The sequence below is a fragment of the Arachis hypogaea genome, chromosome 17, assembly GCF_003086295.3.
Source record: "Arachis hypogaea cultivar Tifrunner chromosome 17, arahy.Tifrunner.gnm2.J5K5, whole genome shotgun sequence".
NCBI lineage: Eukaryota > Viridiplantae > Streptophyta > Magnoliopsida > Fabales > Fabaceae > Arachis > Arachis hypogaea.
This window is the reverse complement of record NC_092052.1, coordinates 860,225-875,499: the sequence shown is the minus strand read 5'-3', so window position 1 is coordinate 875,499 and position 15,275 is coordinate 860,225. Positions and strand designations below refer to the sequence as shown.

General features: G+C 32.9%; 3 protein-coding genes across 3 annotated transcripts; 2 read left to right on the top strand and 1 right to left on the bottom strand.

Moving 5' to 3' along the window:
- Positions 1-152: 152 nt before the first annotated feature.
- On the top strand, positions 153-2,000 carry LOC112766393 (uncharacterized). The gene is made up of 2 exons (XM_025812286.2): positions 153-291; positions 1,447-2,000. The coding sequence occupies exon 2, from the start codon at positions 1,449-1,451 to the stop codon at positions 1,791-1,793; it is 345 nt and encodes a 114-aa protein (XP_025668071.1). The 5' UTR covers positions 153-291; positions 1,447-1,448; the 3' UTR covers positions 1,794-2,000.
- A 1,516-nt stretch (positions 2,001-3,516) lies between these two features.
- Positions 3,517-5,531, top strand: LOC112766511 (polygalacturonase-like). Its single transcript, XM_025812402.3, has 3 exons — positions 3,517-4,049; positions 4,248-4,766; positions 4,848-5,531. Exons 1-3 carry the CDS (start codon positions 3,612-3,614, stop codon positions 5,070-5,072), a joined length of 1,182 nt encoding a protein of 393 aa, XP_025668187.1. The 5' UTR covers positions 3,517-3,611; the 3' UTR covers positions 5,073-5,531.
- Positions 5,532-9,544: 4,013 nt separating this feature from the next.
- On the bottom strand, positions 9,545-13,294 carry LOC112766512 (uncharacterized). Its single transcript, XM_025812403.2, has 16 exons — positions 13,031-13,294; positions 12,768-12,952; positions 12,507-12,586; positions 12,326-12,424; positions 12,105-12,225; positions 11,849-11,907; positions 11,681-11,746; positions 11,534-11,604; positions 11,299-11,395; positions 10,943-11,017; positions 10,635-10,733; positions 10,381-10,524; positions 10,270-10,299; positions 10,112-10,174; positions 9,921-9,998; positions 9,545-9,833 (listed from the first exon to the last, which is right to left on the bottom strand). The coding sequence occupies exons 1-16, from the start codon at positions 13,144-13,146 to the stop codon at positions 9,759-9,761; spliced, it is 1,458 nt and encodes a 485-aa protein (XP_025668188.1). The 5' UTR covers positions 13,147-13,294; the 3' UTR covers positions 9,545-9,758.
- Between the last annotated feature and the right edge of the window lie 1,981 nt (positions 13,295-15,275).

Genomic DNA, 15,275 nt, shown 5'->3' with positions numbered 1-15,275 from the left:
AATTATTAAGTTAATAAATAAATAAAAATATATCAATGAGTTATAATTCAAATTGCATAGTCTCTCCATATTCAATTAAGAAGTTGCGGGTTCGAATCTCTTATCTTTGAAATAAATAAATAAATAAATAAAAATATAATTTAAATAACACATACATCGATTTAGTACCCTTTTCCCTATTATTAATTAGCACCTGTTTGAAGAGAGTGAGTGAGTGGGTCTGAGTCTTAGAGAGTGGTATACGCGCTCTTATCGAAGCTCTGCACCTTCTTCTTCTTCTTCAATCTTCAGGTAATGCTATGCTCTCTCCATTCACCTCTTCTTCTTCTTCTTCTTAGAGGTGTTCTATGTGCAATGTATCAATCAATTGTTTCATTTATATTCGATTACTTGTTCCCTGTTTTTTCACTTGCTTTCTTTCCTCTTGCCCCACCCACTAATCCACCTTCTCATCTACTTGTGCGTAATCGAATTGGGGCATCGCACAATCTTAGATTCTGCGTATTATACTTATTGCTGCGTTCGTTTATGTATTGTTTGTTTCGTTGTTTACTGCTTGCACACCACCTGTTTGATGCAATTCCCCAACCACAATTTGAATTTTCAACAACCCCTTTTTCATTATTTTTAGCTCCTCTCTCTCTTTTCTTTTTCTCTTTGGGTTTCGCGTGCATTGATCCTCAATGTTTTTAGATGCAGTGGTTGCAAAAGTTACTTTCTTTTTTGCTTAATTACGCTCTCCGCATTTGCCACTTTCTTTCTCTGTATACTCTGCTTAATTGCTGCCTTGTGCCTGAGTTATCGTGCCCTTATTGGTGTCTTGGGAACAAAGGAAGTTACTAGCTGCTGCTACTACAGTGCATTAAAGTGAAGAAAAAATGAAAAAAGTAAAACCGAAAAGGACCCAATATGGTGCACGAATAAGTTAGCAATTTTAGAGAGTTAGCAAAACTTAATCTCTTGTGAATCAAGTTTCTTTTTTGCTTGTGTTACTTGTTCTCCTTAATGTTGATATTAGGCAGTTAAAGTTTAACTTCCCCCTAAATTTGCTGTTGCATGCTTATAAAATCAAACACCAGCTTTGATTACCTCTTTTTTGCATATAGCAAATTTTTGGGACTGTTACCAACTTTGCTCATAGATTTCTCCTGAGCTTTTGCTAATAAGTTTTATCGAAATCTTAAAGATATATGCTACATGGCCCATATCCTTGATTAATTTTGCATAAGGTAATCCATGTAGGAATGTTGAAAGGGGAAAAGTTTATATTTTGCAGATAGATTGAAATGCTAGCCTTCTTTTGTTCAATATTCAGTTCTCTGATGTGGCGGAATGAATGAGGGAGAAATAGTTGTTGTGACTGTTGATAGATAACTGAGTTTTGTGTGATATGCCTAAAATTTATCTGATACTGACAAATGAAGTTTCCTTTGCACCACAAAACAGACATGGTTATCCCTCCTCCAGTAAGGCCTCCAAGGATCACACAATTTCTAAAACCCTATGTTCTGAGAATGCATTTTACCAATAAGTATGTGAGTGCCCAGGTGATCCACACGCCAACTGCTACGGTGGCCTCTTCTGCTAGCTCACAGGAGAAAGCATTGAGATCAAGCTTGGAAATTAAGCGTGATGTGGCCGCGGCTGCAAAGATCGGGAAGTTACTAGCCGAACGCCTCTTGCTTAAGGACATTGCTGCTGTTTCTGTTCATTTGAAGAGAGAACAGAAGTATCATGGGAAGGTTAAGGCAGTTATTGATTCTCTCAGGGATGCTGGCGTTAAGCTTCTTTGAGTTTAAGGTGGTTGTGTGTTTTAGTTGTACCCGAGTGAGTGGCATCATCCTTGTTGGAACTTGTCTTTAAGGAGAAAAGAAAGATGGTTGGAAATTTCTGGTACTTCTGTATTATTTTAGTAGAAAATAATAACTAAAAAAAGTTAAACCAATGTAATATCTTTTATGTTTGTATTACCCTCATATCAAGAAGGTTCACATTTTTTATGGTGGTTTGTTTGCTCTACAATCTACATCTTTTGCGTATGAACATAACTTGCTTCAAGGGATAGTTATTAAAAGGTATGAAAGGATTACAAATCTTGCTTACGGATTATAACGTCAACACTGCGAAGAGTGTCTTCCATGATTAATAATGAAATGAAAATTATGATTAATCAGTAATGGATATGAAATATTCTTAAAGTCAATATTTACAATATTAAATTCTAATCTAAATTAAGAAAGCAAAACCGACGGCTAGGTTAGCATGCTTGCAGCTTAGTGAAGAGACATAACATGTCAGAATGCCGCTGTATTGAGTCACAACCAAGTCATTCATATCTTTTTAGCATCCTTGTTTTTTGATTTGTTCTCACCAAGAAAATAAATTCTTGTGTAAGTAAGATTATTAAGCTCTCCTTTATTATAAGAGTACAAATATTATAACCAATGAGCTATAACTCAAATGACATAATCTTTTTATCCTTACTTAAAAATTTTGGATTCAAATCTCACTCTTAACTTTTGTTCACGGTTAACAATTCTTAAGACACCAAAAAATGATCATTTAATAAAAAATATATGTCTGATTACGCTCTTTTTATTGAGCATATATTTTCTATGTCTTATATCGATAATTTAGATTTATAAAAATAATTTATTTGTTTAGTTGTCTAATTTATCATGGTATAATATGATATAGAGTTTAAATATTAATTTGAAGTATATATCTTTTTAAAATAGTCATAATTTTCAATTTAAAATAACTATTAGGATAATAATATTGTCACTATTATTTTTGATAATGTCACTTCATATATACTTTTCCTATATTATATATTTACATGAATTTATAAAAATGGGTGACTATCAAAATAAAAGTGATGATATCTATTTTCTAACTGTTGTATTCTATTGTTTAAAGAATATCACTCTATTTTTCTTAAAGTGCATTAACATTAGTCATTGCTATCAGTACTTAGAAGTCACAATGTTGCTATTTTTTATTGATATTGTAGAAATAAAATATCTAATATTAAATTAGTTATGTTACAAAAATAAAAAGTGGGTAAATAAAAATAAAATATGAATATTTAAAAATAAAAAATTACACATGTTAAAATAAGTAAATAACCATCCTTACCAATTTATTATTTTTTTAATAAAAAGAGAAATAGAGTAGACCTATGTTGAATAGTTTTGCTTTTCTTTTGGTCATGGGACCTATTATTAAAAAATACAGCTTTTTTTGGAAATAAATTCTAATTATCTTTTTTATAGAAAAATTTATTAATAGTGACAATACCTAAATTAAAGACTGGTTTACAAATAGCTTACATCATGGCTAAATTTAAAATGCTGACAGCAAAAAATTACAGAGAACATTCCATTAATTAATCATATATAGTTAAATTTCTAAAAATGATTATATGAGATAAATAAGTCAGATGTCTCTGCTGGTGCCAGCCTCCTGAACCCACAAACAAAGGCTGCCACAATAATTTCCCAAATAAATATCGTTCCCAACACATTTGGAAAGCAACTTTTTAGAAGTTCAACAAATACATTAGTTTCTTTCTTTGAAAAAGAAAGGACAAAGTTTCAACAATAATAAACATGGATATGGAGTTGAGCACCACAACGCTTGTTTTATTCATATTGCTGGCTGCGTGTGGCATAGCTCAATCTCTTGTCGTTCCTATTTCAAAATATGGTGGGGTACCTAATTCAGATATAACTCAGGCTCTTACAAATGCATGGAGAGAAGCATGTGCATCACCAATAGCAAGCAAGATTGTGATACCTCGTGGGAATTTTAGAATGAGGGCAGTGGATTTGAAAGGTCCTTGTAAGGCTCCTATTGAGCTTTATGTTGATGGAACAATTATAGCACCAATGAACCCTCGTGGTGTTGGCGACGAATGGCAATGGGTTAAGGTTCAATATGTTGATTACTTCACCCTATCTGGCAATGGTGTTTTTGATGGTCAAGGTGCAATTGCTTGGCAACAAAATGATTGTGGAACCAACCTCAATTGTGCTAGGACTCCAATGGTGAATAATATTTTTCTTTTTGCGATTTCTTAACATTTTACAATCATGTTACGCGTACATAAAAAATCAGCTACTAAATCAGACATTTGTATATAATATTGTCTAGATAGTATATAAACTGTTTTTGTGTTTCTTATTTTCAAACCAGATTTATATATATTGATGTCTAAAAGATGAATGAATTGTGTTTGATGACAGAATTTCGGTTTCAACTTCATGAAACATGCAGTTGTTAGGACAATAACATCAAAGGATAGCAAGAACTTTAATGTGAATGTACTGGGGTGCCAAAACTTCACCTTTGATGGGTTCAAGGTCATTGCACCAGGGAACAGCCTAAACACAGATGGTATCCACTTGGGAAGATCAAATGGAGTCAGGATTCTGAACACAGACATAAAGGCCGGAGACGATTGCATCTCGATCGGCGACGGAAGCGTGAACACATACATCTACAATGTGAAGTGTGGACCTGGCCATGGCATCAGTGTTGGAAGCCTTGGCAAGTACACCACTGAGGCTCCTGTGGATGGTCTTATTCTCAAGAAGGTCACTCTCACAAACACTGACAATGGTTTGAGGATCAAGACTTGGCCTAGTGCTCCTGGAACTTCTCCTATCTCTAATCTCTTTTATGAAGACGTTACCATGATTAATGTCAGGAACCCTATTATCATTGACCAGGAGTATTGCCCTTGGAACCAGTGCAATAAACGGGTATATATTATTCATCACTATACATATATACATACATTATTAATTGTTACTAATTGTTTCTGTTTCTGTGCACTTGTTTAGAATCCATCGAAAATAAGGATAAGAAATGTTTCATTCAAGAACATTAGGGGTACCTCATTAACCAGGGAAGGGGTGAACCTCATATGCAGCAGTGCTTTGCCATGTCAGCAGGTCACGCTACGTGATATTGATCTCAAATTCAACGGAGCTCCGGCAGTCGCCGTATGTCGTAACGTCAGGCCAACCGTTGCAGGAAGAGCTCTTCCATTCGTAGCTGCTAATTAGAGCCTTTGCTTAACACATGCATATATACAATGCAACCATGGCTCTTATAACAGATTTATTTATTTATTTATTCATTTAGCTTCTACGAAGGTGACGAAGGTGCATAAGTCGTCGTCCTAAGGAGAGTTGTAGTGCTCTTTATGAGTTACAGTACATGCTCCTTCCTACAAGTTGGTTCAAAGATCAATAGTACTTGATTAATTTGAGATGTTTCAAACAACAGCAGAAGAGGCCCGTGCATTGGCAATAGAACCGACATGGCTGGTGAAAGAGCCAAATTATGTGTACATATGAAAGAGATGTTATTGTTTTATTTATGAGTTCTCTTCTTTATTATTTATTATTTTTATTTTTTTTGTTAATTTTTGTTTGAGTTGAAATTGTACACTTTTATAATCTTGTGTATTATATTTATTATTATTTTTTTATAATATAATTTATTAATTTTAGTTTGACAAACGATAATTCAAAAACACACATAGTATTTCAAAATCAATTTTACTATTCTAATTTATCATTGTAATAAACAGTTGAGAATGCGGAATAACGTTGGCAGTTTGGCACACAAGTTCGATTACAGAAGACGCTGCAACTCGTTATTCACAAGCGCATGACTGCAATTATATTACAAAGGCAAAAAATTGAAACACTCAATGATCCAAGCTGTAGAACAAATGTTCATTCAAAACTTATAAGGATGCTAAATACATGAATTATGAGAGAGAACATGCTATCAAACTCTATATATCAAACTCTCTATCGGATGGTAATGTCGTAATGAAAATAAAATAAAGATTACTTCTCTTTGATGAAATCTCAAATCAGTTTTCTTTTTAAAGCCGTTTCCATAAAGATGGCAAATAATATCATATTTTTGGTGATGTAACTTCGTATGGCGCACCATTTTCATTTTGTTTTGAAAAGTATCATCACAAAATATTATATAAAATGACTAAAATAGTTCTGTGATTTCAAATTTTTTACATCAAATATAAATTAATTTAATAAAAAATGAGAGTACATAAAGAGTACAGACGAAACTTAAAAAAAATATTTGAAGAGAAAAAAATTTTAATAAAAAAATATATTAATATTTATATTAAAATAAAATTTATAAATATAATTATTTTATTTTTAAATTTATTATTAATATGTAGATTGAGATTTTTTTTGTCTGAAAAAGATTACTGCAGAAACAACACAGAACCTTGTACTCATGGTGCTTTTGTTGAGCATGGTCTTCTAAATCATTCGGATGATTGAAGACACCTCCCTTGCAGTGAACACATATGAAGCGTTCTTGCACTGGCCTAGAGCGAGCCTCTTCTATATAAATGCACCGACAAAAGATCAAAGAAGAAAAGGGATATATTATAATAATTTTCGGATGGTAATGTCGTAATGAAAATAAAATAAAGATTCCCTCTCTTTGATGAAATCTCAAATCCCTTTTCTTTTTAAAGCCGTTTCCGCAAAGATGGCAAATAATATCACATTTTTGGTGATGTAACTTCGTATGGCGCACCATTTTCATTTTGTTTTGAGAAGCATCATCACAAAATATTATATAAAATGATTAAAATAGTCCTCTGATTTCAAATTTTTTACATCAAATATAAATTAATTTAATAAAAAATGAGAGTACATAAGGAGTACAGACGAAACTTTAAAAAAATATTTGAAGAGAAAAAAAATTTTAATAAAAAAATATATTAATATTTATATTAAAATAAAATTTATAAATATAATTATTTTATTTTTAAATTTATTATTAATATGTAGATTGAGATTCTTTTTTGTCTGAAAAAGATTACTGCAGAAACAACACAGAACCTTGTACTCATGGTGCTTTTGTTGAGCATGGTCTTCTAAATCATTCGGATGATTGAAGATACCTCCCTTGCAGTGAACACATATGAAGCGTTCTTGCACTGGCCTAGAGCGAGCCTCTTCCATATAAATGCACCAACAAAAGATCAAAGAAGAAAAGGGATATATTATAATAATTTTCGGATGGTAATGTCGTAATGAAATAAAATAAAGATTCCCTCTCTTCGATGAAATCTCAAATCCCTTTTCTTTTTAAAGCCGTTTTCGCAAAGATGGCAAATAATATCACATTTTTGGTGATATAACATCGTATGGCGCGCTATTTCTATTCTCTTTTGAGAAGCATCATCACAAAATATTATATAAAATGATTAAAATAGTCCTCTGATTTCAAATTTTTTACATCAAATATAAATTAATTTAATAAAAAATGAGAATACATAAAGAGCACAGACGAAACTTAAAAAAAATATTTGAAGAGAAAAAAAATTTTAATAAAAAAATATATTAATATTTATATTAAAATAAAATTTATAAATATAATTATTTTATTTTTAAATTTATTATTAATATGTAGATTGAGATTTTTTTTGTCTGAAAAAGATTACTGCAGAAACAACACAGAACCTTGTACTCATGGTGCTTTTGTTGAGCATGGTCTTCTAAATCATTCGGATGATTGAAGACACCTCCCTTGCAGTGAACACATATGAAGCGTTCTTGCACTGGCCTAGAGCGAGTCTCTCCCATATAAATGCACCGACAAAAGATCAAAGAAGAAAAGGGATATATTATAATAATTTTCGGATGGTAATGTCGTAATGAAAATAAAATAAAGATTATCTCTCTTTGATGAAATCTCAAATCCCTTTTCTTTTTAAATTCGTTTCCGCAAAGATGGCAAATAATATCACATTTTTGGTGATATAACATCGTATGGCGCGCTATTTTTATTCTCTTTTGAGAAGCATCATCACAAAATATTATATAAAATGATTAAAATAGTCCTCTGATTTCAAATTTTTTACATCAAATATAAATTAATTTAATAAAAAATGAGAGTACATAAAGAGTACAGACGAAACTTAAAAAAAATATTTGAAGAGACAAAAAATTTTAATAAAAAAATATATTAGTATTTATATTAAAATAAAATTATAATTATAATTATTTTATTTTTAAATTTATTATTAATATGTAGATTGAGATTCTTTTTCGTCTGAAAAAGATTACCGCAGAAACAGCACAGAACTTTGTACTCCTGATCCTCTAAGTCATTCGAATGATTGAAGACAGTTCCATTGCAGTGAACACATGTAAACTGTTCTTTCACTGGCCTAGAGCGAACCTCTCCCACATAAATGCACCCACAAAAGATCAAAGAAGAGAAGGGTTATATTATAATAATTTTCGGATGGTAATGTCGTAATGAAAATAAAATAAAGATTACCTCTCTTTGATGAAATCTCAAATTCCTTTTCTTTTTAAAGCCATTCCCGCAAAGATGGCAAATAATATCACATTTTTTGTGATGTAACTTCGTATGGCGCGTCATTTCCATTCTTTTTGAAAAGCATTATTACAAAATATTATATGAAATGACTAAAATAGTCTTGTAATTCCAAATTTTTTACATCAAATACAAATTAATTTAATAAAAAATGAGAGTATGTAGGAGTACAGAAGAAACTTGAAAAAAATATTTGAAGAGGCAAAATATTTTAATAAAAAAATATATTAATATTTATATTAAAATAAAATTTATAAATATAATTATTTTATTTTTAAATTTATTATTAATATGTAGATTAAGATTACCAAAAAAAATAAATCTGAATTTGATTAATAAAAAAACTCTATACATACATACATGCATACATTATTAATTGTTACTAATTGTTTCTGTTTCTGTGCACTTGTTTAGAATCCATCAAAAATAAGGATAAGAAATGTTTCATTCAAGAACATTAGGGGCGCCTCATTAACCAGGGAACCTCATATGCAGCAGTGCTTTGCCATGTCAGCAGGTTACGCTACGTGATATTGATCTCAAATTCAACGGAGCTCCGGCAGTCGCCGTATGTCATAAGTCATAACGTCAGGCCAACCGTTGCAGGAAGAGCTCTTCCATTCGTAGCTGCTAATTAGAGCCTTTGCTTAACACATGCATATATACAATGCAACCATGGCTCTTATAACAGATTTATTTATTTATTTATTCATTTAGCTTCTACGAAGGTGACGAAGGTGCATAAGTCGTCGTCCTAAGGAGAGTTGTAGTGCTCTTTATGAGTTACAGTACATGCTCCTTCGTACAAGTTGGTTCAAAGATCAATAGTACTTATTAATTTGAGATGTTTCAAACTGTGTATTATATTTATTATTATTATTTTGTAATATAATTTATTAATTTTGATTTGACAACCGATAATTCAAACACCCACGTAGTATTTCAAAATCAATTTTAAGAAAATTAAAACAAACAACTCGTTTGCTTAACCAATCTAATTTACCATTGTAAAAACAAGTTTGAGAACAACGTTGGCAGTTTGGCACACAAGTTCGATTACAGAAGACGCTGCAACTCGTTATTCACAAGCGCATGACCGCAATTATATTACAAAGGCAAAAAATTGAAACAATGATCCAAGCTGTAGAACAAATGTTCATTCAAAACTTATAAGGATGCTAAATACATGAATTATGAGAGAGAACATGCTATCAAACTCTATATATCTACCATCCTTAATATATTGCTTTCAACCTGTTTCACAACAACTGTATCTAACTTAAATACTTCTAGCCTACCAGTAACATATGAAGGGGAGACCAGGAAGGCTATTATGCTCAATTATATCACGACCGAGTTCTATTCTTGTTGTAATTTTCATAACGCCGAGAGACAGCAGACTCAGATAAAGTGTCCCAAACCTACAAGGTATGAGTGACAACAGTAAATTTCACAGAAAAAATCTATCAAGAACACAAATTTGAATTTCTGTGGCCCTTTTCACTCACTTGCAATTTTCCCTCTGAGCCTCCTATAGCCAACACAAAGGGGTTGTCCTCTGAGAACGAAATAGAAAATACAGCTCCCTGAACAGCCGCATCCAAAAACAGAAGTCAACCATGCTACTTGTATCATGATTCAGACTAGAGAATACCTTTTTTCCCGTTAAAATCTCAACAAATAAAAGAAGCAAACTTACAGCATTGGAGTTTTTAGATGCCACAACAGATGGTTGGTTATTCGATAAATCCCAAAGCTTTACCTGCAACAAATAACAGTACTCGAATGAGATGATTTCCAATTCTGCAAGATATAGTATATAGGAATACGAACACAACAAATTGACTTCACAATTACCGTTTTGTCCATCGATCCAGTAGCAAGTAGCTGCAAGAAGGCAACAAGGTACGGTTAAACTAGAGTACATAAAAACTTGGTATTTCTCACCAAAACATTGAAAATACATACATTAGGTGCTGACGCATTATAGGATACTGAGGTAACAGCTTTGTCATGTGCATGAAGAGTAAATGTAGAACTTAGATCAGATGTGGATTCAGACTTTGCTGTCCGAACATCAAAACACTTGACAGTACCATCCTCGAGACTCACCTAGAAGCACAATTTAATTATTATTAGTGAAGCTAAAACTGTGCATCCATAAAAAATACAATTACCAATTCAATCACTGAAACGAGAAATCAAAATTAACCATAACACACCACAAAATAGTGGTTAGTGTGTGGATCCCAGGCCAAGCTCTCGACATCAGCTGTGACTGACCACTTATAACCAGGATGGGATGACATCCTTACATCCCTCTGCAAAGTGTAAAAGCATTGAAAGCATTAGAATATTAGATAACTAAGAAAAAAGGCAGACAGAAATTCCAATGTAATCATTTTTAAAGAGAAAGTCTGTTTTGGCACATGAATATTATACAACCAAAATCTACAGTGTAATAAGTATCCATTCCAGATAAAAAAGAAATGCAAAAATATAGAGTATATAAGAAACATTCTGTCACTACCAGGACCACAGTATGATCAAACGAACCACTAAGAAGAATTTCTTGTTCATGATGATGCCAAGCAACTGCTTGAACCTGTCAAGATAGATGAACAAAGGCATCAGACAACATATTGACTCAAGCAACCTAAATTAATGTTGGTAAGACAAAATATACAATATTAAATGACTTAATTAAGGAAAAAAGTGAAAATCTTTCCTACCAACGTATAAGTAATATTTCTGAGCTTGTACACTATTTAGAAGCAAGGGAAAAAAGAAAAGAAAAGATGATGGACATAAAGAGGGAAAGTCCTCTTTATCAATAAAAGAAGCTCATATTTGTAATAATTGATTGCACTTTAGCATACTACTTGCCTTGTCCGTGTGATGCTCCATTGTACTCTCACACTTCCCAGTAGCCACATCCCAAATCTTGACTCGCTTGTCAGCACTGGCACTAGCAAGTACATTCCTGAATGTTTTAAGAATGACTGTCATCAGAGGTGCAAAAGAATAGAGTTTCAAAATAAGTAATAAATGAAACCTTTATGTCCCAAAAGGTTCCCAGCAGATGAAATAATACAAAAATCCAGTTTTAAATTTAACAAACCTGCACGCTTTGTTCCAGGAAAGACCAAGTACAGAGTCAGTGTGACTGTCATCTTTGTATTTGATTGATTTCTACAAAACCAATTAACAGAATCAGTAACTGGGTCTATACTCAGAATTGCACTTCAACACAAAAAGATGTACAAACCTTCTTCCCCTTCTTCTTTTTCTCTGAAATGCCACCTAAAACCATGCATGGCTGCACTGCATCAATCTGGGAACAAAGGAAGCTTAGAAGGTATTCAATGAAAGTGGCTTTATATTCTGAATGATGTTTCCAACTTTTCAGTGAAATTTATTAACCATATTCACTTACAACATCAAGGTCCCAAATTTCTATTGACGGTTCCATTGAACCAACAGCTAAGAAGTTTCCTGCAATGATAATGAAATAATAATGCGATAGAAAGTAGAGGAAGCATAAGGGGATCAAGTCAAATTTTGAGCATGCAAATGAAGGCTAGAATTTAGAACTTATTTACTAAAACAGACAAGAGCACAAAAAACCAACATATTTAATTAAAAAAAGGAGTAAACATGCGAGATGCATTGACAAAGGCAATATTCCCCACCTTTCTCTCTTCCTTGAAGGCAGTCAAGCCAAGCTGTGGATAGTGGAAATGCAGGAATTATGATATCATGATGGACATACATGTTCATCTCACTAGTACCGACGTCCTCAAGTATATGAACCTTGTAGTAGAAAAAGACGCAGCTCATATAAGTCTACCATTGCATCACATAACAAACATCAAAGAAAAATACATCAGCCAATAAGTGAGGATTTGTTTACCTCGAGAAGACTGAGATCGTCCTCAGTACGAGCACAAACAATGACGGAATCAGTTGGATTAATGATCATGTCTTCGAGTTCCTCAGAGTCATCATCATCCTTCACAATGTAAAACAATATGATGTTGTAGAGTCACAAATGAAGGTCAACAGCAGAATGCAGACAAAGTATTGGAACTTACGTTCTTATCTTTGATATAAGGATCCAGGTCGTTACTTGGATAATAAAGATCACCAATCCCGGAACTAAATACCTCAACTCCTAAGGTCAATAAAAAGATGCAAATTAACACAGACAACACAAGGAGACAGAGCTAGCTAGCTAACCATAGCCATGGCTGATATCATGCTAAGTGATTCGATAGCTAACTCTAACTAAAACCGCTAACTAACTAACTAACTAACTAAACAGATAGATAACTCCCTGAGATGTTAGTGTATACCTTCATCTTCATCATCGTAATGTTCCATGTCAAGCTCCTTCAAACCGAGGGCAATATCGTCCAATTTATCAGCCTTCCCGAGAGCATCAGCAACATTGAGTGCTCGCGCAACTTCATCGACGGCACCACCGGCATCATCCATGCGTTCATCACTTGCTTCTTCCTCATTTTCACTGTCTGCTCCACTGCATAACATACATGTATTGTTAAGTATTTGATAAAATTTTATAATTGGCTAAGTGAGTTTTGAAGTAGAGAAAGACCTTGCGGCGGCGGCGGCGGTGATTATATCTTGAATTTCTTCCTTGGAAGGAGGTTCAACTACGGTGGGTTCCGCCTTCGAAGCACCTATCGGTATCCACGAAATAGCTGAAATCATTCTGAGACTCGAAATCAAACGAAAGAAGAAAGTGGTGTGTGTGTGTAGAATGGTGGTGGCAGCAGCTAGCCGCAGTAGCAGAGAGTAACAAGGAGGAGGAGGAGAACCCTTTTTTTTTTTTGGCCTTTAGGAGAACCCTTAATGGTCCAGTTCGGTGATGGCTTAACGGGCCTTAAAACAAACTCAACCCAGCCCAATAAAGGTCCAAATATTTGGAAGCCCAAATTGATTCGGCACGGAAAATTTCTTTTCTCTTTTCACTTTTGAGATAACTCTCAAAGTGGTCACTGAAGTTGCACTCGAATCTCATAATAGTCTCTGAACTTAATAGTTACTCTTATTCGTCCTTGAAATTGCACTCCAGGACTCAAATTCGTCGTTCCAGCACATTTCGTTCACCTGGCACTACCGGAAAACTGATCAGGACTCTTTCGTGACACGCTGGCTGGGTAACGGCTAATTGACGTGGATTAATAAATTTTTATGGTGCAATTTAGTCCCTAAATCAAAATTAAAAATTTTAATCCCAAAATTTAATTATTATTCTCTTCTCTATAATAGTAACCCCTCTATTTTCTTTTCTTCTCTTCTCTTCTCCATATGGATGTGAAAGAGACTACAAATTACAACTTCATTGAAAGCACGCATATGTTTTGTTAATTAAAAGTCACATATTATGTCTTTGTATTTAACATTTTATGCACTCATTTAACTCTAGTTTAATTAAAATGTTTTACAAAATTCAATTTTATATTTTTATATGATTTTACAAAAATCTATCTCTTGTATTTACGAAATTAAAATGTTACATAGTTATTATTATATATTACATTATATTTCCTTTTGAATCCTGTTCCAAAATAATCATGTATCATCCTAATTTAACTGTTATTCATATAGTATTAATATAAAGTGTTATATTATGGTATTTCAAATCATATGACATCTCCATTAAAATGGCGTGTCTAAGATTTTATTATAATTAAATAGGTATTTCAAATTAATTAAGGGTAATATTAGAGAAACAAAAAATAGTAAAAATTTACCTAATTTAATACTTATTATTTTAGTCTCTAATTAATAAAAAACTAATTAAGCAAAATAAATATAATTAACTAATTTAAGACACTAATTTGATCATATTAAAATATTAATCATATCATCTTTTTGTTTGCAAATGTCATGCTAACATTTTAACATTTTATATTAGTATTAGAGATGAGTTGAGATTCACAATTTATGAATTTAGGAATCAATTTAATCATTTTTTAAAGTCAACAAATTTGTATGAACCTTCACAATTTTAGAAACTAAACTTTGCATTATTTATTTAATTATATATATCACATAACTTTTTTTATGTTATAATTTTACCATCTTTTTTACAAAAAAAATGGGATAAAAGCGGTTAAACTTGTTCAAATAATGGTTGTTAAGAAGACTCTAGTTGTTGTTATTGTTATAAGATACTTCAACTAAAAATAAACAAAAAGAAAAATATTGTGAATTTGGGATATGAAGATCTATGCCTATAGAGAAAAGAGGGATTACTGTAGAGAAGGGAATGATGATTAAATTTGGGGATTAAAATTTTTAATTTTGATTTAGGAACCAAATTGCACCATAAAAAGTTTACTAATCCACGTCAGCTAGTCGTTACCTGGCCAGCGTGTCACAAAGGAGTCCATATCAGCTTTCCGGTGTTGCCAGGTGGACGGAATGTGCCGGAAGGACGAATCTGAGTCTCGAAGTGCAACTTCAGGGACGAATATGGGTAACTTTTAAGCCCAGGGACTACTATGAGACTCGAGTGCAACTTCAGGGACCACTTTGAGGCTTATCTTTTTCACTTTTCGTTCCCCGCTCCTTCCTCCCTCTTCCCTCTGTTGTTCAGTCTCAGTAGCTGCGACCTCTTCCGTTCTATTATTCTGAAAATCAGACTGGACTGGCCGGTTCAACCGAATTAACCGGAAACCGATCATTTGTCTGGTCTAGTTGACCTTCAGAACCATTTTATAAAAAACCGGTTTAAAAACCGGCTAAACCGGTAGTTAACCGGCAAACCGAGCAAACCGGCCAGGTTTTTTCAAGCCTCGATTCGCTGATCCAACAATCAAAATAGTGTCGTT